The sequence below is a fragment of the Labrus mixtus genome, chromosome 12, assembly GCF_963584025.1.
Source record: "Labrus mixtus chromosome 12, fLabMix1.1, whole genome shotgun sequence".
NCBI lineage: Eukaryota > Metazoa > Chordata > Actinopteri > Labriformes > Labridae > Labrus > Labrus mixtus.
In genome coordinates, this window is record NC_083623.1 from 14,639,246 (window position 1) to 14,665,589 (window position 26,344).

A 26,344-nucleotide genomic window follows, 5' to 3' on the forward strand; every position below is an offset into this window, starting at 1 on the left:
TCCAGGAGTTCCTGTTGACAGGATACTCTTGGGCTGCAGCCATGAAGTGGCTCATACTCAACCACAAGGAAACACACACACACACACACACACACACACACACACACACACACACACACACACACACACACACACACACACACACACACACTGCTCAACAGCTACTGATCAAATGTCAGATTTCATTTTTGTAAAATTCATGTTTTGTGGTTTAAACTTTTTTTCTTGCTGGATGGATAAAAAGTGGAATTAGTTCTTCCTAAGCATCAAACTGACATGTCAGCTCAAGCTTTATGTGTAACTAACCCCCCCCCCTCACCCCCTAACAGGAACAGGATACAGCACCTGAAGCCACAGATTGTGCACGGAGCAGACACATCAGTGATATATTGGGCCGTACTCACTCCGCTGTTGTGATTTGAGCCGCGCTGATGTGAAGTCAGCGAAAGTCAGACACACAGAGGGGCAGAGAGAGAGGGTGTATAGTAAGACAGCAGACTGGCAAAGTGTGAGACACGAGTTTCACATCATAGTCGATGGAATTAAACCAGTGTTAGTCGGGGGTTCATGAAATGAGTAATGGCTCTGTGTGTGTAATCCACTGTGTGGGTGGGTCGCAGTATCAGCCTGCTGTTGTTCACCATTTCAGAGTCAAAGACATGTGGCTGCTGGAGACTCGAGGAGGGCTTTTTTGGGTTTGGACTGAAACAGATTTCACCATGGTGACATAACTTCTTTTGTTTCTTCTTCATAATTTACACATCAATAACAGTTCAAGTACAGATTCCATTGTTGATCATTAGGGGGCCGAGCCAAACCTAAAGTTTTCAATTTTATTATTATTTCTCATCATTATACAGTTTATCGTATCCTTGTCTACGTCATTGGGAGCAGCATCATTATGTTTAAATATGTCAGTAACTGATAATGGCAGAATATTTTGTTTTTTTCATACTTTGACATTATGTGACTTTTGATGGGGGGGGGGGGGGGGGGGGGTCATTCATTCAAACAAGTCTTTATAAAATGTTGCTTCTTCATGTAACCTTAAACCATTGCAGAAAAGGACCCAGTTTCTAAAACATGTAGCCTACTTGTATTCTTTACACTCTTAATTAACATGCAATTATAAGTGATCTCCTAAATTAAATAAGGGGACTTGTAATAAAACTGGATAAAAACTTGATACTGATGTGATGTAAGCATGTAAGGGAACAGAGAGAAAAGACAACAGCTGCACCTTGGATGTGCTTACTGTCATAGTCAGGCTGTCTCAATAGAAGGAACATAAATGAGTCTTCATAATTTACAAACCCAGAATAGTGATGAGGAAGGTTGCAATGTTTTGACGTGTGACACTGGACAGCTGTAGTTTCCTTTTTCCTCCTTTGACTCACCATCTTCGCTGAACTAGACCGGCTTGTTAGAAGTTCATCTCTCGCGTCAGAGAAAAAAATCCTGTAACGTCGTGAACAACATTTGGTAATGGAAAGGGTGACTATCGTCATGAGATCTCAAAGGGATCACTGTTCTCAACCCTTCAAATATCTCTTCAAACATGTCACCTGACGTGAGGAAAAAACACAACAAACAAAACATTCCTGCAACACTGTCTGATTTATTTAAAAATAGTTTTTGCATCCGTTAAATTGTCAACATTTGTTATCCTACAGCTCATACAGGTGTCGTCTTATTTCAGATTATATGCCCACCATCAAATTGCTTCTGTTCAGCTTTGTCGAGACACACATCATGGAAGAGAAGACACATTTCTGAGCGTCTTTTTTCAGCCAATCAAAATTGGCATGGAGTTACTTTGATGCATTAATAAGAGTAAAATATCTGGTTTAAATAAACAGAATGCTGATGCATGATGATTGTGATGGGGAAACATATTTGGAAAGAAACTGCAATACATAAAAAAGATTTACTTGATTGTTTTTTAGTATTTAAGAATTTAGCAATTTGTGCCAATTGAGCAATGAAGTCATATGACAGACACATGCCGGCTCTCATTCAGCCAGCTGAAAACTTGATGGATAGAAGATAAACTCTTTAATACATTTTAGACATTTTGGAGTCACAAAGAGGGAAAGTATCTAACAGGTTAGAGTCTGGCCTTGAGTTGAATGTGCGATCAATACCTCTCGTATGTATGCAGAGTATGAAGCCAGCAACCAGCAGCTGGTACATTTAGCTTAGCATGTAAACTGGATACTGGAAGACTTCAGACTTAGCTCTGATTATTACATTAGGTTTTGTTTTTTTATCTGAACATTAAACAGTTATAAAAAAAAATTTTTTCCTTTCCCGTGGAAAGTTATGTACTATGTCTGAACTTCATATAAATGGTTCAGACATCTGAGTAGGATTGATCTTCTCGTATAACTCTGAGTAATACAGGAAATACAGGAAATGTCAAACTCTTTAGGTCCAGGTATTTTATAATACAGTGCAACAGTGTTGCATCCAAGAGGACACAATTACTTGTGGTTGTACTGAACATAAATCAAATAATCTATTTTACTCTAACCATTCACTCCCCATGCCCAAATCAACCAATCAAGGACTTATCATCAAAACCTTTGTTCACCATGTTAACATGAAGACTACATCCTTTCTCGCCATACTACAAAAACAACAACTTCACAGGATAGATTCAAGTTTTTATGTAATCAAATGTCTGACCTCCCTTTTCTCCTCACTGTAGCACATGAATTAACTATTATATACATGAGACCTTTTATTTTGATATTAAAGCCAATAACTCCATGAAGATGAGTTATTTGTCTGAAGCCTGAAGGACTGGTGAAACTGCCGACTTATTATTATCCTCCTATTCTTGATGTTTCTTTTTCTTGTCCTTTTTGGATTTCTTCTCTACAAGCTCCTCGTTGTTTTCTATTACTACACTGTCCACGTCCTCTCTGTGTTTCTTCTTCTTTTTGTGAACAGTGACAGACTCTACAGGTTCCTCCTCAGTTTGTGCGTGTCTGTTTGTTAGCTCACTATCTTTACTGTGTTTTTGATGCTTTTTCTTCTTCTTGGACAGAGGCAGCTCCTCACAGTTCTGTTCTACAAGAGAGGGGGCGCTACAGGTCTCATTTGTAGCTTCTTCGCTTTCTACCAATTTCCTCTTCTTCCTTTTCACTGGATGCTCCTGCTCTTGGTCCTCATCGTCCTCTATAACGATGGGAGGTAAAACGTTTTCTACCTCCAGCTCATCTGATGACTTCTTGCTCTTCTTCTTCCTTTTCACTGGATGCTCCTGCTCCTGGTCCTCATCGTCTTCTATAACGATGGGAGGTAAAACGTTTTCTACCTCCACCTCCAACTCATCTGATGACTTTTTGCTCTTCTTCCTTTTCACTGGATGCTCCTGCTCCTGGTCCTCATCGTCTTCTATAACGATGGGAGGTAAAACGTTTTCTACCTCCACCTCCAACTCATCCGATGACTTTTTGCTCTTCTTCTTCTTCTTCTTTTTCTTTTTGGGCTCTTCTGAGTCATCATTGCTGGCCAGGATGGGATCTGGTTCATCAGAAGGACTTGACGTTTCGTTAGCCTCTTCAGTTTCTGAAGGTTCGGTATTCTGGGCCTGTCCTCGAGCCTTTTTCAGCTGAGCCATTCGCTGAGCAAAGTACTCCTGCATGGTGAGGGTGCTGGTCAAGGTCTTGGTGATGGACTCCGTATCCAGTTCAGAAGGCGCAAGAGTGACTGTCTTCTCTGTCTCGCTCTGAGAATCACTGCTGTTCTCCTAGATCAAAAAAAACAAAAAAACAAGAGGAGTCAGGATACCATGCCGCATTTAGAGAATCTACACAGAAATAGACACAATAGTGGACTGAGGGGTTTTAAGTGACCATCAATCAACACAGAGATTAAGCAGGCAGATTTTAAGTGAGTGAAAAGAGCCCAAAATAGGATGCTGATGTGACAATAGGTGTTAAAGGATCGACTTAAAATAAGACATACATCTGACATTTATCATCCTCTTCTTAACACAAAATGTCGCTACGCACATCCAGCTGTGTGTCCTTGAACTGTCATCTCCTTAACAGCCACCACTATTTAAAAGCTCCTCAGTAGTAAAACATTCAAGTGTTAGACAATAGTGTCTGATAATGTCTTTTTGTCCGACCACCTTCAACAATGTTAAATCAAAAGTGCTGACAGATCAACTAAAGAGGAGTAAATTCTGATAATTATCTTTTCGAAAAATTTCATGGTAGTTATTTATAATAATTAAACTAATTGTGAATATTCAAATCCAATGTCTGAAGCAGTTGTGTGGTTTCAAAGCTGCATGTGTTTGTATGTTATGTGGCTCTGTATATTGTGCTGCTGCCTGTCTTGACCAGGACACTCTTGAAAAAGAGTTTTTAATCTCATCAAGTTTCTCTCCTGGTTAAATAAAGGTTCAATCAAATAAAATAAGAGATGAACAGTTTCTACACGACAATAGTATGAAGCAGTGGTTCTCAAACTATGGTACGCGTACCACCGGTGGTACGCAGGCTCCCTGTTGTGGTACGCAAAGAAATCTCCACAATATAAAAATAAAAAAACGTTCAGCATAAAACGCCAATTTTTCTTTTGTCGTACTCTTATCTTACCTGTCTTTTATCTATTGGGTTGTATTTATATCAAATGTGTTTTCCCCTCTAAATTAATCCAGTTCTTGCAACAAACAACTTTAATCTTCTCAATTTATGCTCGCGCGAGCACAGACATAAACACCAGGAGTACGCTGCGCGTTTTGAAAAGTGCCACTCGATATTCCTTTATTTATAGGCGTTCAGTACTGAATCAAGAGAAAGCAGCTGTAGGCCTACATTAACAGATATTCTGTTATTTATTAGAGTTCAGCACAGAATCGGTGGCAAGCAGCTGTACATTAACATTTTGAAAACGGAGCCAGGAGATGCTTCCGTTGTGATGCATTTACAAGAGTGTATGGACAGTCGCTCACCCCCTCTCTCTCTCTTGCTGTGAAGCTGATGTGATTCTGCACTATTTTGCTGTCTTAACTATGCACAGGAGTCCAGAAGGGTTTTGCTATGTTGAACACAGAGACTTATAATACAGAGGCTCTGGTTGCACAGAGCCTGCACACGCTCTCTCCCCAGCTCTCTCTCTCTCTCTCGCACACACAGCAATTTTATGAATAAATGAAAAATGAAATAAGACCAGGTCGGAAATATACTTGGGCCCAGGTGTCGTCTTTGTGTGGGAAACACTGGAGACTAAATATCCTCAAACAGGTTGTTGGTATAAAGTTGTAATTTTTATTGTGCTGCACTTTTTTTGATTTGGGCCAATGTCAGTGTTGCCAGTTCTAGCCCTTAGTAGTCCTATAGTGTGGCTGCCAACAGTCAACAATAAATAATATTATTTTTATGAATTAATTTGCCTCTTGCGTAAAATGTGTGTAGAAATAGGCCTACAGTGTATTTTAACGTCTACCATAATGGTGGTACTGGGAGAGCCAAATATTTTTGGAGGTGGTACGCAGTCCAAGAAGTTTGAGAACCACTGGTATAAAGTAAGTGGAAGATCTTAATCTTGGCTTAACTAACTGGATTCATCTTTTTGGACATAAATCATGATATCATTTTACCACCAACTTGCCAAGGGACCACAGATGGAAATGAGTCTATGGCTAGAATTTGGCATAGTAACATGGTTATATTCATTAATAGGCATTGTCCCTGTTTGAAATAAATAAAAATGACACATTTTTACACTTTAATCATTGAGATTTTAAAGGAAAGCCTTGAAACTATTATTTGATTAACAACAGAAACACTTGTGTTTTCTGATGTGCTGTCAGTGGATGTTCAAACATAAAATCCCTTTCTTTAGATTTGGTCTGTATTACCCAGTGACACCTTGAACATCTTTCAGGCATCTCTCCTCTCCTGACAATCCATAATGTGTGTGAGCTCTGTTATTCTGAGCTAATGCAGACTTCTTGTGTTTCACCTGTCACCTTGTTTCAAACAGGCTTTTCACCCTCAAAAAAACAACAACAACCAAGCAACAACTAAAAGTATGACGTTTTGTTTAATATCTATTCTGGGGACAAATATTTCTATGTAAAGCAAGTTGGCTTCTCCTTTTTTCCGCTAGAAAACAAAATGACTTAACTAGTCCTTTTTTTTCCCCCTCTCACTGTGTTAGGGTGCATTCACAAGGGCCTAGTTTCCCCGTACTGGCTGAAGAAACGATCAAGCTAGCCAAACGAACCGGACTTTGAGGGTTGTTGGCGGTTTTCTTCTTCGAGCTGCATGGCGTGTGCGTAGACTAGAAGTTTACTTCAAATTCAACCAAATTAGCTAAAGAAGAAGATGATGATGAAAAAGATGGAGAGTAATAGTGTAAATGTGTTTTGGTAATTCTGGGAAAATTAGTGTCACAAACTACTATCTACAACCTTTAGCCTACATTATTAAACCAAGCAAACTTTACATCTGAGAATTACAACACCGTCTACATTTTTACCTCTACAGCACAAACTATTTGTCACCTCAGCCCTGCGAACCATTCGTCTTCATTTTCCTAATGGCCTACTCAATGCATAATGATTCGTCCAGAAGAATACAGAAGCTCCTCCTGAGGATCGCACTAAACAATACTGTCGCTCTGCAGGTTACCTCAGATGGGGAAGTGGACGGCATTTTTTAAACCACAAGGATTAGAGATGAACTGAAGACAAAAGGGTGGTGTCAGCTCTTCTTATAGTTTGACCTTTGAGCCTTTAAATTCAGATTACAGTGCTTGAACCTCATCAGGATTGAGACGGACAAGTTAACTGATGGGCTGGGGAAATGATGTGGCTGTACATCCAAAAGGGTCTTAAGGGATTTGATAATCTGAAATATGGACCTACAAATGAGCAGGGTATCCATGGGAGCTTACATTTCCTTTTTATACAGATATCTATGTATTTATATAGATCTATAAATCGTAAAAATGTCATTTCTGTTTAAGAAGCAGCTTCAGTTTAAATCCTACAAGTTATTAGTCTTAAGCTCTTCACAGTCAATATATTTCCATAAGGGAAACATCCAGTGTTTAGTTGACTTATATATTGATTTGTATTGTTCAAAATGATTGCTCAGCAAATACACCCCAGTTTCAAATTCTCCATTTGTGGGCTTAAAATTCAGTGAGTATTGTTTAGTTGGCTTTCTTTTTTATGTGAAGCTTTTTAATCTTGTAACCTTGTCAATAAAAGTGTGATAAAAAATTAAAGGTAGTAGTATTAAAATAAGTAGGGTTGGGAATGGCAGGATATCTCAAAATACAGTAACGTACGATCCAATACGAACCAATACACACTGCTTGGCCCACTATGATAATATCACAATTGGATAATTATACATTCACACATACATATCATTAGCACCACTGCAAGCAGTCATGAGGTAGTGATGCGGCCAGTCAAGATGGCAGGGAAATCTGTGTAGTAACTGTTTTATCCACAGGAGATGAGGGTCAGCTCAGCCCATATATTGAGGGCCAGCACTGAAGAAAAGCTATACACTGCAGACAGCTATTTGTACCATGTAATTGTACCAAATTTTAAGAAAAAATACATAAATATCAATAACGATGTAATATGATGTACGCAGGCCTAGAGCACCTGATTGAGGCTAAATGACAAAGCAGAAAGACCTTGACTAGAAGGAACCCTAGCTTCTAACAAGAGGGGATACGGCCCCTTCAAGTGAGGTGTCATTAAACAAAACTTTTCAACTTCCCAAAGAAAATCTATACTCCCTGTTACTGCACAATTGCATCCTCTATGCTTCTTGGGAGAGAGGAGATGGGGCTTAGAGCTGACAGCGCCAAACAACGTGTAACTGGGATTTGGGAAGATGGCTGGGGGCCACTTTAGAGCTGCCTGTGAAATTACTCTCAGGAGAGGGAGAGAGGGTGGGCGAGAGAGAGAGAGAGAGAGAGAGATAGAGAGAGAGAGAAGTGACTGAGAGAGAAACATCTCCTCCATCAAGGGGATGGCTCAAAGTTGGTGTGTGAGTTGTCCTCACTGCCTGGGGATCTCCATTAGACCCTGATCCAACAGGAGGGAAAGTGCTGTGCAGAGCAAAGGCTGGACACACACACACACACACACACACACACAGGTGCACACACACACACAGAATACATAGATAAAACCCTACAGGTCCGGTTAGCATTTCTGGCAGCCCTGGAGATTTTTGTTTGCGAGTGTTGAGGGGGCAACATGTAGCTAAGAAACAACCATGTTTCAGATCTTGATTTTATCTGGACTGTTTTCCATCAGTCTTCATTTTCTATGTGCCCATGAAATAAGTGTATCCGTACTCAAGCTTCAAGATGAAATTTTACATAATTTTAACAATACAAGAGTCACAAAAAGAGTCATTTGATAAGTTGGGATATATCTAAATGTATATTTATCATACTTAATGTACTTATGAGAACACAGCTGTGAGACCACAGTTATGTTTGTGTATTGTATTCAGACACTAAATAAACTATGAAATAACAATTTCTTGTAACTTCAAGTTCGTCACTTAAAAAAAACAGCATTTTATTTATAACACATCATCAAATAAAATTGATGTTTTAGAAAATAAATAATCTGCCGCACACTAACAATAACTTTACCATGAGCTACAGCTTCCTCAGGTTCACTCAGCACAGAAGCGATACATGTAGTTCACTCACTATGAAGTCACAGTACAGTCATTTTCAGTGTGCAGCGGATTATTTGTTTAATAATCGTTCCTGCAATTGAGAACCTAGGTTGGTTGTGCGTAGGAAATCCAGTTTAATCATTAAAATTGATAAATTATTTATCTACATTCCTAATTAATAGTCACATCACTTCCTTAAAGTAGCTGGACGTACAAAGCCTAGCAGTGAAAAAAGATTACTTAGGTTACATTTTGTCAGGACTTTCACATAAAAAACTGGTTAGGTGTACAGCTCATGGTGTATAGGATCATAAGACTTAAAAAAAGATCAATACAGCGCAAAGTGATGGGTTTTTTTTTAGATTGGTTTAATAAAATATTATGAATTCCAAACCGAACTTTAAAGTTTTTCTATATTAAAAAATTAATCTTTCATATATGCAGAAGACCAATTTATAATCGATAAAATCAGCTTACATAATTGCTGGAACAATTCAATAGTGATTTTAAATACAGTCCCAGGCTAAAACACAGAAGGGTTGAAGAACACACCTATATCTAGCCATGTCTACTCCTCCTCCTCCTCCTCCTCCTCCTCCTCCTCCTCCTCCTGGACCCAGAACCCCAGGAAAAGGATGCGCTCAGTGCGCTGCGTGCAGTTTTGAGATAAGGCTCCTTCGGTGGAGGAGCGGTCTGGCTGGCTATCGGGCCCTTCCTGCTCCGCTCTCTCCCCTGGCGGGGGCCGGGGCTGGGCAGGGAACACAGGGAGGGCCCGCAGAGGGTCCCAGAGAAAAGAAGAGGGTGGGAAGACATTCAACAGGCCGCCTCCTTCAAGACACTCCAGTTCTATCTGTCCCTGCTAATGTGGCCAACGGAAAGCCAACAGGAAGACGTGTGCCAAGGTGCCTAGATACCGAGGCCAACACATTCAGGAGGAGAGTCAATCGAGCCAGCAGAGAGATGATGGGAAAGGTTCGCCTGAGTGCATGTGAAACTTTTCTGACACAAGATTAGCAGGAATGCTCATGAATTCCACTTAATGTACTGACTGCTTAGTAGATCGTGAACCTTTATGGAGCAAGAAAATAAACTTAATGCCTTCCTATTTGTACAATTCTTATATGATTGCCTTTTTTTTGGATGTGTTAACCAATTCTAAGCCTCTGCTAATACTGAGCCCAATCCATCCATTTGTTTTTACTGGAATCCAATGAAGTACTAAAGTATGCAACAGTAGGCCTCCCTACATTGTAAGTCTTTAAGTTAAGGTTTTCGACAGAACTGAATTGATCTGCATTATGTAAATACCACCCTTTGGTAGTTGCCTCTTAAGATGTGTATATTCTCACTAGAGATGTGCACAAGTGTAGATCTATTGTGATAAGAACATCTTTTTAACAGCTCAGTTTGCACCACTTGTTGAGACTGCGGGCCGCTCCTCTCTTCACAACTCAATTAAGAGCACTGAGCAGCAGACTTTCAATGTCAATTACTGAACTCTGTTTAATATTTCCATGGCTGTCTGGGGTCAGAGCACACGGAGTCACGACAAAGCAATTTAGATTGCCAAAATGATTTTAAAAAGCTGTCTTAATACGCCTTTGACTCGACTTACAGAGAAAAGTACATTTTCAGTTTTACTTCCACAAAAGTTGATGATTTTACCGGTTACTATCTGGCACTTTTTTCATATCTGTTGTGGTCAGAAGTGTGCTGATCTGATAGTAAAATGTGATGTTAAACGACCTAGAACACTGATTCGTCGGATGAATTGTCTTACATACATACTTTGATGTAGCTTAAGAATATTAGATGATGTGTCGAGTTAAAAAATGTTTTTTTTTTAATATCTGGATTGGCCTTTGTCCCGCTCTGCAGATTGGCACAGGAAATGCCTTGTATGTTTTATTTCTGGTTTGAAATCAAAGAATCGTTGTTTATGTCTTTTCTAAATATTAGGATGTATTCTGTTGCCTGATTCACATCAAAACCCGATCATTCATTGTTGGGTGTTTTAAGGTTAGAGAAAAAAAAGGAATCCCAAGGCATCCAGAAATTCCTAATGCGCATTAGTCGTGATTTTTTAAAAATGAAAGACAAACAATAGACCTGTGGACTGAGTCACTGATAATAACAGATACATGAAGAAATGAAGAACACACTTGATAAGTGTGACCTCAATTTATAGCGTCACCAATCCAGCAATTCCTAATCGCACATAATCCATTTGTAATTACAAACACAGAAGACGTGCAAAATGTGCAACAAAAAGTGAATATCTTTGTAACCAGTTCCCTGATGCACTGATAAAACAGGATCTAGGACATACAGATATGTTCCTAGTGTGCTTGATAGTTTGCAGTATATTGGAGAAATCATAAAAAAAAAGGTATCTGGTTATACTGCAAAACTGGATGAGAGTGGTTAGGAAGTATACTTGATCTAGATTTACTTTAAGTAAATAAAACTGGTTAATACTATGAGTTATGTCTTATTGATTAATTATTCAGAAGGTATAAAGTCACCTCCTTTTACCTAACATGTTAATTAGCATTTGACAAAGCTGCAGTTGCTCATTAATTTTCTTAAAAAACTGCCCGTTTGCATTATTTGCCGTTTTCCTTTTTCGATAATTTCCAGCCAATATCGGTTGGGCCTGTAATTGCATGAGTGTGCCCTCATTGTCCTGCCACAATAATAAATTTGGCGATACTCCGGGTCTATGGATCAGGCCCTGATTAGCCAGCTGTCTCTCCCTGATGAGCACATGAGTCCAGCACCCCATCCTTCATGAGCATGATGTGGGTGGACAGAAAAACAGGTGGATACCTTATTCCCTAGTAAATAAGAAAACCCTTCGGTTGACTATCAATATTTTAAAAGTAATGTCCCTGTCTCTGAAGAAAACTACATTTATCTTTGTCCTCGAAATAAATAATAATTACATAGAGTAACAAAGTCAAAAAGTATAAAATGATGTTCTACAAGCACATTTCAGTTACACATGAAAGCTTACCCGAAGCACTAGTTTTGCTAAAGGCAGACTTTGTGTGTGTAGTTCAGACAAAACACAAAAAAATGGGTTTTGAAAAATTACACTTTGTTCCAGATGCAGGAACGTTTATCATGAGTAGCAAATGAAGACAACATTATGCATGCAGCGTGACGGCCCTGTGCTTGTTCAACATTGCTAACGTTTGCCGACAATGCCCCCCTCAAGAGCAGAGGGTGACTCCCACATAACCCCACAGAGGGGAGAAACAGTGATTATTTTCCCCAGCTGTGATTTATTAGATTAAAGAGTCAGTGATTAAACAGGAGGCTGTGGCCATAAACAGCCGAGAGGCTTGAAATCTTTGGGCGGTTAGCTTCAGCGGGCGGTAATTATCCCGGCCCCATGTATTCTACTTTAGGCCAGTAACTAAGAGACGGACGCCCTCTTTTTTCTTTTTTGTCCTGCGCTAATCTGTAAATGTCAGCGAGCTGGCATAGCGGGGAGGGAGCAGCCTACACAACTGCCAGGGAGGTAGGTGGTAGACGTGTGGTGCAAGCGTCTTCAGCGGGAGGGGGGGGGGGGGGGGGGGGGGTAAGTTGGCGGGTCTTGTTATTTTCGGCGGTAGAAGCAAAAGGGCCTGTCAACAAACGTGCTTAAGAAAAGAAGAGCTTTTACTTGAGGCAATTAGATGTTATCTGAGAATGTAATACAGCTCTTCATCTTAACAATAAGCTCAGCGGCCTGCATGGATACAGAGTGCAATCCACACTGCAACAACGCACGTCTCCACTAGCATCACCTGTCAACAGATCAGCCCTGTGAGTTGATGGACAACTCAGCCAAAGAGTCATTCTCTGGTTCTCCTTGGTGCTGTATTAATCTTATCTAATTATATTGTTAGTTATACAATGCAACGGAACTTGGATGTGAGTACAGAAAATCCTGTTAGTGTTTTAACAGGACTGAATCTTGTTCCTGATCTTACAGGAAACAATTTACATCTAATTGATTTCCACCCCTAAGAGCATCAAAATCTATTCCTACATGATTATAGCAACTTAAGACCAGTAAAATGTTACAATTGTTAGCCTTATCCACTTTACCGCATGGTTTTTTGATCATTGACACAAACTGACTTCTCTGTTCACAGGCCTCAGTATCAACCTGTGAAACGTATTGTAAAGTTGCAGAAAATTGTATTTTTTTCAAAAACATTCTGCGCTGTAAGCAAAGTTCACCGCTCAACTCTGCCCATCGGCTCACAGCCCTTTGTAGACGCATCTGTAAATCGCTAGAGCCCCCAACCCGCACTGCCCCTGTCCCATATTCCTTAGATGATAGTACCGGGGGGAGCCCCCCGCTGACGTGCGATCCTTCATGTGGCTGACGCGTGGGCAGGAAACATTCGCAACAGGTGCCACCCGATGAAGCCTGATCCTCGGCTCTTTGTGCCCGAGTACGAGTGGGAGTGGGAGAGGCCGCTGGGGGTCATGATGACCCGGGAGAAGGGTGCGCCATACCGACCGTCTGACTGGAGGGTTCAGATGTCAAAACAATCCTCGTTACAAATTATACTCAACCATTTTTCTTCCCCCGACAGCTTAAAAGGAGTAAAGAACTAATGAACAGGTAAATATTCAAAGAGATTGATGTTTCAAACTGTCAAGTCGTCATACATTAAAATATTTTGTAGTGCTGATTAAAAAGCTGAATGGGTAAAATGAAAAAAGTGATGGCATTAAGCTGAGGTAAAATGAATAGGAAATGTATTCCTGAGTCTTTACAAAACAGGTTTCTGAAACAAAATGAAAAAAAAAAAAAAAGATAAGCTAAGACTAAGATCAGGAAAACTGTTTTGCAATGGACCTTTAGAAATTGAAAAAGGGTACAAAAGAATTGTGTCTTCTTTAAATTACACAAACAGCCCAAAAAGGAAATGTAGAAGGAAACATAGGTGGAGAAATACAGCTACGGTTTGTTTCCACCTTTCATCGGAGCTAGCGGCTTTAAAAAATGACTAACTTTTGTTGATGTATGAATCGGCGGGGAGTCTATTTATCAGCAGGCCCTCTGCGGTCGCCCGCTTGGGTCCCTCAAGTCACAAGCCGCGTCGCTCCCCTTTGACTGATTAATTAGCCAATCAGAGGACATTTTTCACTGGGCGGCAGAATGGTTTATTTCAGCTAATGCCGAGCTTTCGAGCAGAGGCCCGTTGGAGCCTCGTCGGCTCTTTCAGCCTGCCTGAGTGGCCGGGCAGAGGGGCAAGGTAGATAAATCAAGCCGGGCTGGCCCTCCATGTGGCTCCCTTAACTAAACCCCCTGAGGAGGGCACGGCGGTGGAGGAGCAGGGGGAGGAGAGGGGGACGCAGGACGGCCAGGGGCACTGCTCGCCCGCCGATAAGCACAGGGAGCACGGGGCTGCCAAAGTGCCTTCATTTAGAAGTGGCCGGGGCTTTTTGATATGTCGGCTGAGAGGGCCTGTCGTTTGTCATGCTGTGAGTAATTGTGTCGAGGGGCACAGGAGGAGGCCGGAGACGGAGGGGGGCTGAGAGCGTGGGATGGGTGATGGATAACAGAGAGCCGTATAGATGGACAGGTGCTCCACTACCACCTGATAACCACCACTGGTCAGGGAGTGTAAATAATGGTTTGAAGCATACATTTTCAGGTGGAGACAGGGTGAGGTGGATTGAGGTTGGAGGTGAAATGGTGGTCATTTATTTGTCTGTAGATAATTTTCTGTATTTAACAACCATAACACTACTGTTAAAACTTACTAGCCAGTATGTGAAGGGAGGATTTATCAATTCATTACACTTTATTAAGTTCACCTGAAATATCTATAGCAATAAAATACAACATTTCAAATGATATCCTACTGTGATGTGTTTTGTTGACATAGATGGAAATACAAAAACATGCTTAATACTGAGGACAAAGGTAGTTGTGGTATTGAACTGGTCAGCATTATATTGAGAAGCTGATGGAACTAGATAGCGCAAGGATGAACAGGTGTACCTAATAGAGAAGACACACGAAAGATGTTTATGTGTGCATATGTGTCCTAAAGTAATACATAATGGATGTAAATGCTGGTACTTAATACTGCATTATAGAGGAAAAAAGGAAGGAGTTGTAAAATGAGTTGTAAAATGAACACTTTGATTTGCTTTTTTAACAATTAAATAATAATCGGTCAATTGTGAGCAGAGCATGGAATTTATCATTTCAAGATTGAATATGATCTTAAACTGTGTATTCAGCATTAGCAATAAAACACGACTAAATGGCAGAACATCTACGGCCAATGTGCTATACTGTTGCACAAGTAGCACAGATAGTCAAGGTGCTTATTTTCTCTCCTTTGATTATATCCAACATGTACTGAAGTATGAGATCGCCTGAAAGGGTTCAACTACATTTGCAGGAACAATACCCTTAACTCCTATCGTGGAATATTTTACTTGAAAGACAACTAACCCTATGTTATGATACATTTGTGACTCACTCAGTATTTAGTGCTTTTTAAAGATAATTGTATATTGTATATTGTTTTTCAGGGTCCTTTACTCTACGCTCTTCCTCATGCCTCTTAGATCATCAGGAGCTGTTCCTGTTTCAGTGCATAACCATCGTCCCTGCTTCTCACTCAGTAGGTTGCATGTTTTCTTTCCTAATTGAACTCCTTATAGTGAATATCAGGTGTAGTGCTGTTTCTAAACCATGTAAACTTATGATGTACAGTGATTCAGCACAGCCCTGTGACAGAGGTTGTTGTTACACATACAGAGGTTGCGGCTAGGCTTAGGTTAGTCATGTCACTCCTGAGTATAGATGCATCTTTGTAAGCTACAGGCGCTTCCAGTTCCTTTGACGAGCTGGACTGAAGAAAAAGCGTTTTCTCAGATCCCTCCGTCTTATCTTGGCTTAACTTTTACAGAGCCCCAACTTTGATTAAAATCTAAAAATGTTTTTAAAATAAGCTTGTTTGCGTTCATTGCTTAATAGTGGTTGGATTCTTTATATTGATATGAAACAAAGATATTCAAAGCTGTCATAGATTTTAGTTTCAACTCAAGACATTCTTGTGTAAATGATGTACCCTATATTATGTTTTCCCGTTGGAATGTTTACTTAGAGGGGGAATCTCCACCTGCAACAAAGCTGAAGTTTGGAAAAGAGGTCTACACAGGACAGTAGTTCAGGTAAAACATAACAATGGATGAGATTAAATGGCATATAATTAGGGGGTTGATAATATTTCACATGTACTGATATGCTCTTTACCATCTAGAGCTGCCTTTGATGCAAAGAGGCATGTAGGACAGAAGTATGAGTGTGTGTGTTTTCTGCCTGTCTGGGTTTCAGGGAGCGTTGTGAGCAGCGATAAGAGGCGAGCAGGAAGCACATCACTGCTGAGGAAGGAAAACCCCAGCAGAGGGGGGGACCAGTGGAAGGGAGGCTGGAGAGACAGCAGTGGGTGGTGGAAGATTCATGAGTGGGAAGGAGGGCGGTTCAGGAGGAACCGCTCCAGATTTGGTCAAGTCTCCCGGCCTAACCTTGCCAGGATGCAGATATGTGATAACGGGACATGTGTACACCCATGTAAAGCCCCCAATGTAGAGCTAGCCCCTGGTTAAGAATACAGCTCTTTGGGGTATTGAGATGATTGCATGTGTGCATCTTGTTAAGTGGGATTGTGCTATAACTGTACGGTAAGCACAGTTCAGGGTGCACAGAGGGTCACTGCCAGTGTCACACACACACACACTCACAGGAGATCCTGCACAATGCCTAGAGCTTGATTGGTCCATCACCCTCTTTACCTCTTCCCAGCAACCTTAGATGATGCTGGGCTTCAGCACAAGGCCTCATGGGAAGCCATTGTGATTGTGTTCAGTGTTTTCGATACGCTCAATGGTGTCCCTCCTGGCTGAAAAATAACAACCCATAACCAAACGATTAGGGAGAAAATGATGGTGTGTATTGCCTGCATTTCCAATGTTAATCAGCTGGGAAGCAGCAGTAGCCATTGTGATGTTATGGCTCAGCACCTTTGGGGGGTATAGAGAAGGGTTTTTTTCGCGCAATTTATGGATTTCAAGATGCCAATTCCTTCAAGCTTAATGCTTGAGATAAACCGAGGAAGCCAGCAAGAGGTTTTTCTGTGTCTCAAAGTCCAGACGCTGCATTTATCACTGTCCTGCCGGATCTGTGTGGGATCAGCAAAACTTGTGACACCAAAAACAACCGTTATATAAAAGGAGTTTTTTTAAATTGTAATACTATACGCCTAGTGTTTCATTTATTTTATTTTCATGTCTACATAATTCCAAAGTAGATGTTAAGGATAAATGGTTCTCCATATTTGACAGTATTTCACCTGATTTACAACAATTGGTTGTATGAATCGATCCCATCCACACGCCCCACATCTTATTGCAAAAGCAAATAAAATGCAGTGACTTAATACACATACTTTGACTTTGGAAGGTTTTGTTTGGGATAAGTAAGCAAAAGAACTAGGTTGACCTGAAATACAGTTTTCACCTGCCTGGGCCTGTAAGCTACAAAAGCATGAGAGGCAGTATAACGCCAAATGGCACATTGCCATTTGAAGTGACCGACCACTGATGCCAAAAGCGAAAAAGGAGAACTTAACTGCATGTGTCATCATATCAAGTTTCTGCACATCTCACCCCAATTTGGATTTGCCCTTAATAATGCCCGGTGGCATCCCAACTACCTGATGTGGCCGCTCCAAGACACCGGAACAGCAGAGAAGAAGTGCAAAGAGAGGAGGAAAGGGTAAGAGTACAAATCCTTTAACTGGATTTAGGTGCTCTTCCCACCAACAGTGGCCTGTTGGCGTTGTCAAGGCTGCACGCTGTGACATGGCTAATCTAAGGCCACAGGCTGTTCGGGACTGTAGGAGCCCTATAGGAGCAACAGGGTCACATGATACTGCAGCTACTGATGGAGGCGTCAGCACCAGTGGTCATCCTTAATTACTACCACAAGTGCGATAAGCTCAAGCCACCTGGCCAGAGGAGTGTTGCCTCCACCCCTGCGCAAACTTGACATTGACTGGGTGATTACAGATCACCGTGCCTTTATCTCAGTCTATCAAAGCAATGTTTCACTGAATATCCACCCTGATTTGGTATGACGGATATTTGTTTAACTCGTGATAATATATTACTAGACTAGCAGGTCCTAGAGCACAGTGAGTGTGATTATAAAATCTGCCTGTGAAAGAAGGATCAACAAAGATTCTGTCTATGAAGTGAACACTCTGGAAATATGGAGATTAGTTTCACTTTATTTATTTTTTTACATGCCTACTTTTCATTTTGGATGATATCAGGATCTTTTGATCCGTCTCCATATTTTTTAGGACAATAATTATGGCCAGCAAAAAAAAGTAGTGAAGAGTGATCTACATAACCTATGTCAAATTTCCATTTGTTTTTCTTTTTAATTTAGTAAATGTATAAGCTGTTTGGCTCATGAAAATTTGAAAAGAAGATTTTTTTTTGATTGATGATGTAAAGAAACTAGAGGTCTCATACCTGCTCTTGTTCTTTGGCAGCTCTTCCTCTCTTCCCAAAGATACAGTTAAGGTCTGTTTCTGTACGGGAGGACAGATCCTTTCCTAAAAGAGGCAAACAAAACCAAAAAACAACAACAACATTATTTTTAAAACCAAGCAATAACGACAACCAAGTGAAATAAATGCTAATTCAAAAAAGATCAAATAAAAACAGAAATCCACCAAACAAAGAGTCATTACTTTGTCGCACTAATGGCTGTTTTTCTTTTGAAAATTTACCAAAAAGTGACCAAAAATTATTCCAAGGGACCGTCTTTAAAACAATCATTGTCCAACACAAGAAACAAAATAACTACAGTCAATTTTATATAAACAAAACTTATGGAGAAATGTTTTGACCAGGAATCCTGTCTGTGTGTGTGTGTGTGTGTGTGTGTGTGTGCGTGCGTGCGTGCGTGCGTGTGTGTGTTGGGGTAGAGGATAAGGGGTGAAGGTGTATGGAGTAAAAGAAAAGGGAGGTTTGAGTCTTGCTCCTAGGATAAAACGGCAAAGACAAATAAACGGACTAAAAGGTCTGCCACGCCACGCCTCCGGATTCCCATTTTCTAGCCGGCCTCAAAGACTCTTGAAGCACACAGTGGCCCGTCTCGAGCCTGGGTCCTGTTCGTACAGCTGCATCCTCTTCCTTCAGCGCGGCTCTGATAACATTTGGTTATTTATTGCTTTTAAACCTCTATCTTCCCTGCTCTTGGCTTTGAAAGTCGCTGCACAGGCAGGTCTAAGAAATAAACCAAGAAAGTATGTTGAAAATTAAAACAAATGGGAGAGGAGGAGGGGGTGGTTGTGGTGTTTGTTAAGCAGTGAACTTAAGGTCAAATGTAAAATTATGTCCAAACTGACCTTTCCTCTGTTTGTGAGAGGAAGTACCTGTCAGAATTCTCAGGCCTTCGGGTGAAAGTGCAAAAACCAGGATTGTGATAAAAGGGAGCCTAACACCACTTTCCCATAAACCTTCAAAAAGGTGTCTGGATACCATGAGCCTCACATGTGGTGGAAAGTGTTAGTGAATACACACTGGTTTCCAAGGACACGGTTGAAATGGCAACAACTGTCAGTACTGATAATTACTAGTGAAAACTAAAATCTTGGAGATTCTCTAGAGAAAATAAACATATTAATAGATATCACATTTTAATTTGAAAACAAACTAAATGTTATTGTTTCTGAAATTCTTTACTTAAATATAGAAGATTATCTGAGAGCCTCACCAAAGCCAACCACACATAGCATCAGACGGAGCTGTGGTTAAATTCTGCATCAGCCACCCTTGCTTCAGTGACAGGCGATAGATAGCGGCAGCAATTAAAACTGGGTTACTGGTTTATGCTGTGGGCTCCGGACCTACGCAGCGGAGATTCTGGTGCCTTTCCCCACAAACAAAGGCCATCAATCCTCAGCGCTGGCAGTGAGGGAGCCGGCATGAACGAGATATTGATTAAAAAGAAGCAGGAGAGTAACAAGGAGGACCTGAGATGTTTCAAAAGGTTCTTTAAATGCTCCCGTGGCCATGAATCCTGACGCAATATTTCAATGTAGCTGATATTAATGACAATTAAACAATCAATCCATGAGGATATTGATATTGACTTGACCACGATTCAAGCAAAAATGCTCAGAGCTAATAACCAGTTAAATCATTTAATTCTAAAGCCTCTTGCAATATTTGGCACATAAATGAAACAAGTTCATTTACTGCAGAACTCTAAGGTTCACCTTTGCCTGCACTCTTCACACCCAGCGTTATGAAAGGAGTACCTGACTTGTTTAAACTCTCATGTAACGAGCTTAGCAACACTAAATCTATTACTGAGCCTTAACTTGGCAACAGCTTCACAGGGAGGAACGCATGCTCCCAAGCAGCCAGTGGCAGCCTGCAAACAGGCGTGGCAGGATACATGTTTCCAGGTAACTCCTCGGTTGCCCATGTCAATCCAGACCACAAGCTGGACACAGAAAGGCAATGTCAACAGAAGGAGAAGATGAAAAAATTGTTGAGGAAAAAAAAAAACTTCTTGTTTTGCCCACCACTTTCAAAAAGACCCAAACATTTTCCAAATTAAAATATTTCAGAGCTGACAGTTTGCAAAGATAAAGCCTGTCAGAAAACTGAAGGCAGGCGGAGCACTGATTCTTAGGTTTCCAATTAAGTTCAGACAAAAAGTGCCAGCTCTGCTGCGTGACAACGAGAAGACAAACAGGTTATAGGGCTGTCATGTTGCCAAATACAACACCATCACACACTGTCCTAAGATTATATTCCAGTGAAAACATGCCCACCTAAACTGCCCCTCTATCATCTTAAACAGTCTGAAAAAAAAAAGAGAGAAAAGGTGGATAGCATATACTCTAAAGCAGCAAACAGCATCAGATGCTACCCTCTTCCTAGCTGCCCCTGACCTTTAAGCAGCTGCTGGTGATGATGGAAAGGGATCTGTTCAAATGGATTAGAACTTAAAGTCCGGTTGGATCAGATCTTATTAGTTCACGACCCAAGAGGTACAAGAGGTCCAAATGCAAAGAGGGCAAAAGAGGCTCAAGTTCCCAGTCAACACACACATACAGCACTTTCACAGATGTACACCAGACAACATGGCTGCTGAAACGACTCAAGAAGGTATTTTGTGCTGCAGTTTTTAAGGGGTGATGAGGCTGTTTGTGGGATAAAAGGAGCGGTGTTGTTACACCGGTCCTAAGAGCACACGACCGTTAGATATTGTGTCGCATCGTGCGTGATCACACGCTGGCTGTCCACACCGCATCCATTAAATATGTACTTCTATTCTCTATGAATTTCAGTTTCCCCTTCCATACAGTAGAACATATTTGCTTGTGTATTCAATGGTGAAAAAAGTAGGGCTTTATATTGACAATCTGTTGGCTCAAATCAAAACACTCAGAGGCTCATCAATAAACGGCTCGCGTTGAGCCGAGAGAAAACGTTTTTCACAACATTTCATTGCCGGATGTGGATATTATTCATTTGGATTTAGAAAATCTTTAAATGCACCGTAAAACAAGCTAACGTGAAAAAAACCGAGTGTCACTGCCTTGTAGAGCCCCCTCCTTCGCCGTTCCTTGTTCAGCTATGCAAGTGACAGAGAGGAAAACAGAAACGGGGCGTCAGAGTAAAACCTGTGTGACTCGCGGGCTGCCTCGCTCACGGGCAGTGGGGACACTACAGGAGGAAAAAAATAGAATCAAGCTGATTTTGACGCTGACGCTCACAATGTGCTGTTAGGAAAGGCTGTTAGATATTCAAGGACGGAGCAGTCCAAGATGAGGTGTAGCTTTTCATGTCAGTTCGTGTCACTATTGGGATGCCCAAAACACGGTCAGAATTATGATTCACTCAAGGACTTTGACACATTTTGACAAATTCACTGCAAAGAAAACTGTACTAATAGAGACACCTAACTCTGCCACTGATCCACAGCAGCCCCTGGATGATTTATCCTCAATAAGTTTAAAGCAAAACATCTACAATTATTAATTAACTTTACAAAACTCCTTTGCAGGCAAACAAATCCAACTTTCCAAAGCAATTGTAGTAAAAGTTCCTGACAACAATATCAAACAAAGTTAAGTGTGATTTACATCTAAAAGCACTTAAATGATCTGAAACGCAGCCAAAACAAAGTTTTAACTTGAGCAAAAATGTGCTGTTATACTGAAGTTGTAAGGCTTCAGTAAACTATAAACACAGAGGGCAGGAAGGAGTTATCATCACAGCCCTCATGTCCATACTTTGTGTCTTAAATGCGTAGTGAGGTGTGTCTCATCCATCAGGGACTGTGTCTCTTTCTGGCTCCTGCCAATTTAAGCTCACAAAAACAGAGTGAGAGGAGCTGGGGTAGAGCCCGAGGACACTGTTATCAGAAAGGGTCATCTAATGGGTCGCACAGCCACTGGGAGGTGTTATTTTTGGGGGGCCAGTAAATGGACATGCCAGATGCCCCAAACAGGAAAAGGGAAGTTGCTATTGAATGACGTAAAAAATGTCGAAGTCTGTTCCAGGTGAGGCAAAAGTTGAGACATGATGATTTTCCCATGTATGCAGGCTTGGAGAGGTACATTTGAACCCCAACACAAAATATATTATGGGTTTATTACTTAGACACATGTTAATCATTTATGAAGTTGCAAAACTTCCTTTAAAAAAAACAAACAAAAGAAAACGACTTTCCAAATGCTGTATTAGTAATAAGTTTAAATAAATGTATTAAGCTGCGTATGGCAAGTCCAAAGGATGAAATTCAAGTCTAATATAAGCCAGATGACCTATAAATACTCTAACAATCAAATGTGTGCTTTTAATCACTCAACTACACTGCTTCTAAACTACAGTATATCAGCAGTAAAATATGAGCTTTTTGGTTATTCATCTGGATCCAGTGGTCCTGAACACTAAATTCCTCCTTCGTTATCAGGGTTTTGGCCTTGACCAGCAAATCTCGGCTTCCTGACGTCTAAAGAAGTAATGAAAGTAGAAGGAAGAGTTATTAATAACCTGCCCTGGCACTGACCGGGTCAACTGACCCAGCACAGGCTGACAGATCCTCTGATCAGCATCTGTCTTCTGATCCAAACACTCATAGGGAGGCTGTCCGTCCGTCCGTCTGCTCGTACTGTATGAAAGGCTCAACACTTCAAAGAAGAAGGCCCATGCGTGAGTTGTTCATGCAAAAGGTGCCTAGCATAATAAATACAGACATATCCTGACACAAGGTCATTCAAACACATGGACACACATTAGAAAGAGATTTCCTCCACTTCTAATACCAGAGCTGTATGCAGTTGGTTATATGTTAGAATATTACCATGCATGGTGATTGCTTAAATGGATTTGGAATTTTATCATTTGCAATATAATTTGCATCTTATACTCTTGAAGCATGTCTTTCTTTGTAACCCTGAACCTTGCAAAAATTAAATCCCCTGCCCCGTGTCGTGTTTTCTGTTGGAAAAAATTGGAAAAATGGAAAAGCAAAAGCACAATGCGCATGATTATCACCACACTCGGCCAATTTTATTCGCTGTAAAGAACTGTTGGCTGCCAAAAACATAAACCCACCTTTAGTGAACTTCATGTAATGGACCCTCTTTTTGGATGTTTTGGACTTTGCTTCCAGGCTGAATCCTTTCTGCTCCTCTGATGGCGGCTCTTTAACTGATGAAGAAAGTGTAATTAGAAATAAAAAATTGGTCACTTAGTTACAAAGATAAGATGCTTCACACCTCTTTACAGACTCAGATATAACCGTTTTCTATGAGACCAGCGTTAATGAAGATGCTTATTGTATGACAGCCGCTGAATCGGAACATTGCAGTGCAGCCCCCTCTACTGACCAATAGAAGAATCAACCAACCAGAGAACGCTGCACTTTGATGAAGCTTGGTGGTCAAATTTCACAATGAAGATATTTTCTTTAATATCAGGGTTAGGGTTGATTTGTTGTGATACCGTTTAAAGGACACAATACCATTCTATAAAAGATAACACATTTGTCTTAACATGTTTGGAACAGTGTAAAAGACACACAGAACAAATGTCTGTACATACCAGTGGTGTTGTTTTGACCATGGCAGTTGTTCAGCTGAGCGAGGAGCTCATTGAAATCATCTTGGTGGGCAATCCAGTTATCCTGTCAACACATCACATCTCAACACAACAGAACTGAAGAACACATCTGTTTGATAATGACATCTTTTTAAAGTCTCAGTCAATTTTAGAACAATAATAATAATAACATGGATTTATATAGAAACCCAAGGACGCTTATATAGAAGAAATATATATGGAGATACATTTGAAGGGCCGCTGTGAAACTTTCAACCTAATGTTTTGGATGAAGGTGTAAGTCGACTTAAGTTCTCAGGCTCATTATAACAGATTTGTATTTTTTAGTTATTTAATTACCTTTTTCCAAATGCCCTCCAAATGTATATTTCTATCATTCTTTTAACAACAAAATTGTGAAACAACTTGTCGCCTAATAGCTGACACAAATATTAATGGACAACATCTACAAATAACTGATGTTTGTAAATAATAACTTTGTTGATCATCTTGAATTTCAAATTTTCTTTTTGGGAAATAAATCAAAACTTCACTAATTATCTGACAGGGATGTGCGCTCACCTCATAGCTGGCACTAGTTCCAAGACCATAGTTGTTGTTTTTAACTTTCACTTTGATGTGGTCAGTGGAGCCTTGCTCACTTCTTCCAAGGCCCTGAATATGAGAAGAGAAAACATATCATGACACAGACGTGGATCATGGATTGTTGGGATATCAAGAGATGAGGTTCAACCCTTACCTTGCCCTTTGACCACCCCATACGCTCCAGCATCTTTTGGCCAAACTTGGAGTCATCCTTGCTCCAGGCGCTGTTCCTGGGGTCCACAGACCACTTTTGTTTCCTCTTGGCTGGATAGAGAGCAGCAGGGTCGTCACATAACAGTAACATTACATTTATATGTGTTGCAGTAGTTTACTCAAGATCTTCTGTGCAGACACAGATATCAGATTTAGCCTGCAATTTGGTTATTAAATACAGATCATTTAAAGTCTTGTGAAACGTATCCATTAATAATATTTCTCGGCTAGAAGTTGTACAAACTGCAGTATTTGGGTGATTTTTAACAAGTTGACATATGACTCCAAAGTGGAATACAGAGATGGATGATCTTTTCTTTTTCTTTTTTAAAAATTAATGGGGCTTAAATGTCTGCCCTTTGGTTTTCACAGCAATTCACTTAAGCTGTCATAACCCAATCAGTAAAGTATAAGGGCAGCCCTCTCTTATCAAGTTTTCAGTCTCCATTGTTATTGTTAGTAGCCACAAAGATAATCCTGCCTCTACTTATAGGAACCAACCATTTTATCACAGCTATGATCTAAAAAAAAAAATAAGCACACCAATCTTAAAAGGTGCACCGTGGAGCTTCGGTGGTGAAATTTGAAACTTGGAGAAGTGAAACAATTATATGCTATATTTTCTGAACATCTTATCTTCAAACAGTGTTACAGTGTGTGTGTATAGTTATAAACATATACCACAGAATATGTACATTTCTCCAACTTTTAAATGTCTCTACCAAAACTACACGAGAATGTGTATCAATATCATTACTTAATATCTACACGGCAAAAACTTGAATGGAATTTTAACAATCATATTATTTTAACTCTTATTCTAAATAGCCAAATTTCTACAGGTGATTGATTCACTTAAAAATGATCCTCTGATGCCACCCTCAGGTAGACTACAGAACAATTACAGCAGGTAAACAGGTCCAGGCACAAAGGCTGATGCACTCTTTCTTTACTGACTCAGTGTGAGCTGTTAAAATATATGATCTGGGAAACAACAAGGCCGAACTCAATATGTTTATTGTTAATCGCTTGGTTGTCAAATGCTGTTTATTAAAATGTGGTTAAATAGTCAGCAGACCCGACACACAAAGTATATTAGTTTGCTAAATAAAAAGTCCAGAATAATAACCAGTTACTTGTCATTTGGATGTAAACACACAACAGGAACCACGAAGCACAGGAGACAAACCTAGACATGCACACACTAGTCTGTTTTTGAAGAGTTGAGCCTGTAAATGTTGTTTTACAGTCCAACTTCAGTTCATCTAATCTTAGAATAGTTTATGAAAGGAGACTGTCATTGGATAAAATATATTCTGACATTTTGGGAAAAACAGGAAGGTAAAAGTAAACTACTGTCAAGTCAAAGACAGCAACGACACGTGTTTACCGACTGCCAGAGCTAATGGCAATGCTACTGCTAGCTGACCGAAGACTTTAAAAAGTACACATTTCTGGATATTATCAGGAGAAAGTCTCTTAACAGATGGTCGTGGGGTTCTTTTGCGAAGCCAATACACACAAATTCACGCGCTAATGTTTACTATTAACAGGAAATATGTAGAAAATAAAAACAAGAAATGTACTCACGTTCAGCAAGCATGGACATCCTGGGGTCCTTAAACAGCTTGACGGAAGTCGAGTCGGGTTTCCAAAAAAGTGCCTGATAGCAA

At 40.4% G+C, this 26,344-nt stretch overlaps 1 protein-coding gene across 1 annotated transcript; it reads right to left on the reverse strand.

Moving 5' to 3' along the window:
- Positions 1 to 1,598: 1,598 nt before the first annotated feature.
- pinx1 (PIN2 (TERF1) interacting telomerase inhibitor 1) lies at positions 1,599 to 26,344 on the reverse strand. Its single transcript, XM_061052176.1, has 7 exons — positions 26,262 to 26,344; positions 24,613 to 24,722; positions 24,435 to 24,527; positions 23,856 to 23,937; positions 23,367 to 23,462; positions 18,255 to 18,337; positions 1,599 to 3,757 (listed from the first exon to the last, which is right to left on the reverse strand). Exons 1-7 carry the CDS (start codon positions 26,278 to 26,280, stop codon positions 2,837 to 2,839), a joined length of 1,404 nt encoding a protein of 467 aa, XP_060908159.1. The 5' UTR covers positions 26,281 to 26,344; the 3' UTR covers positions 1,599 to 2,836.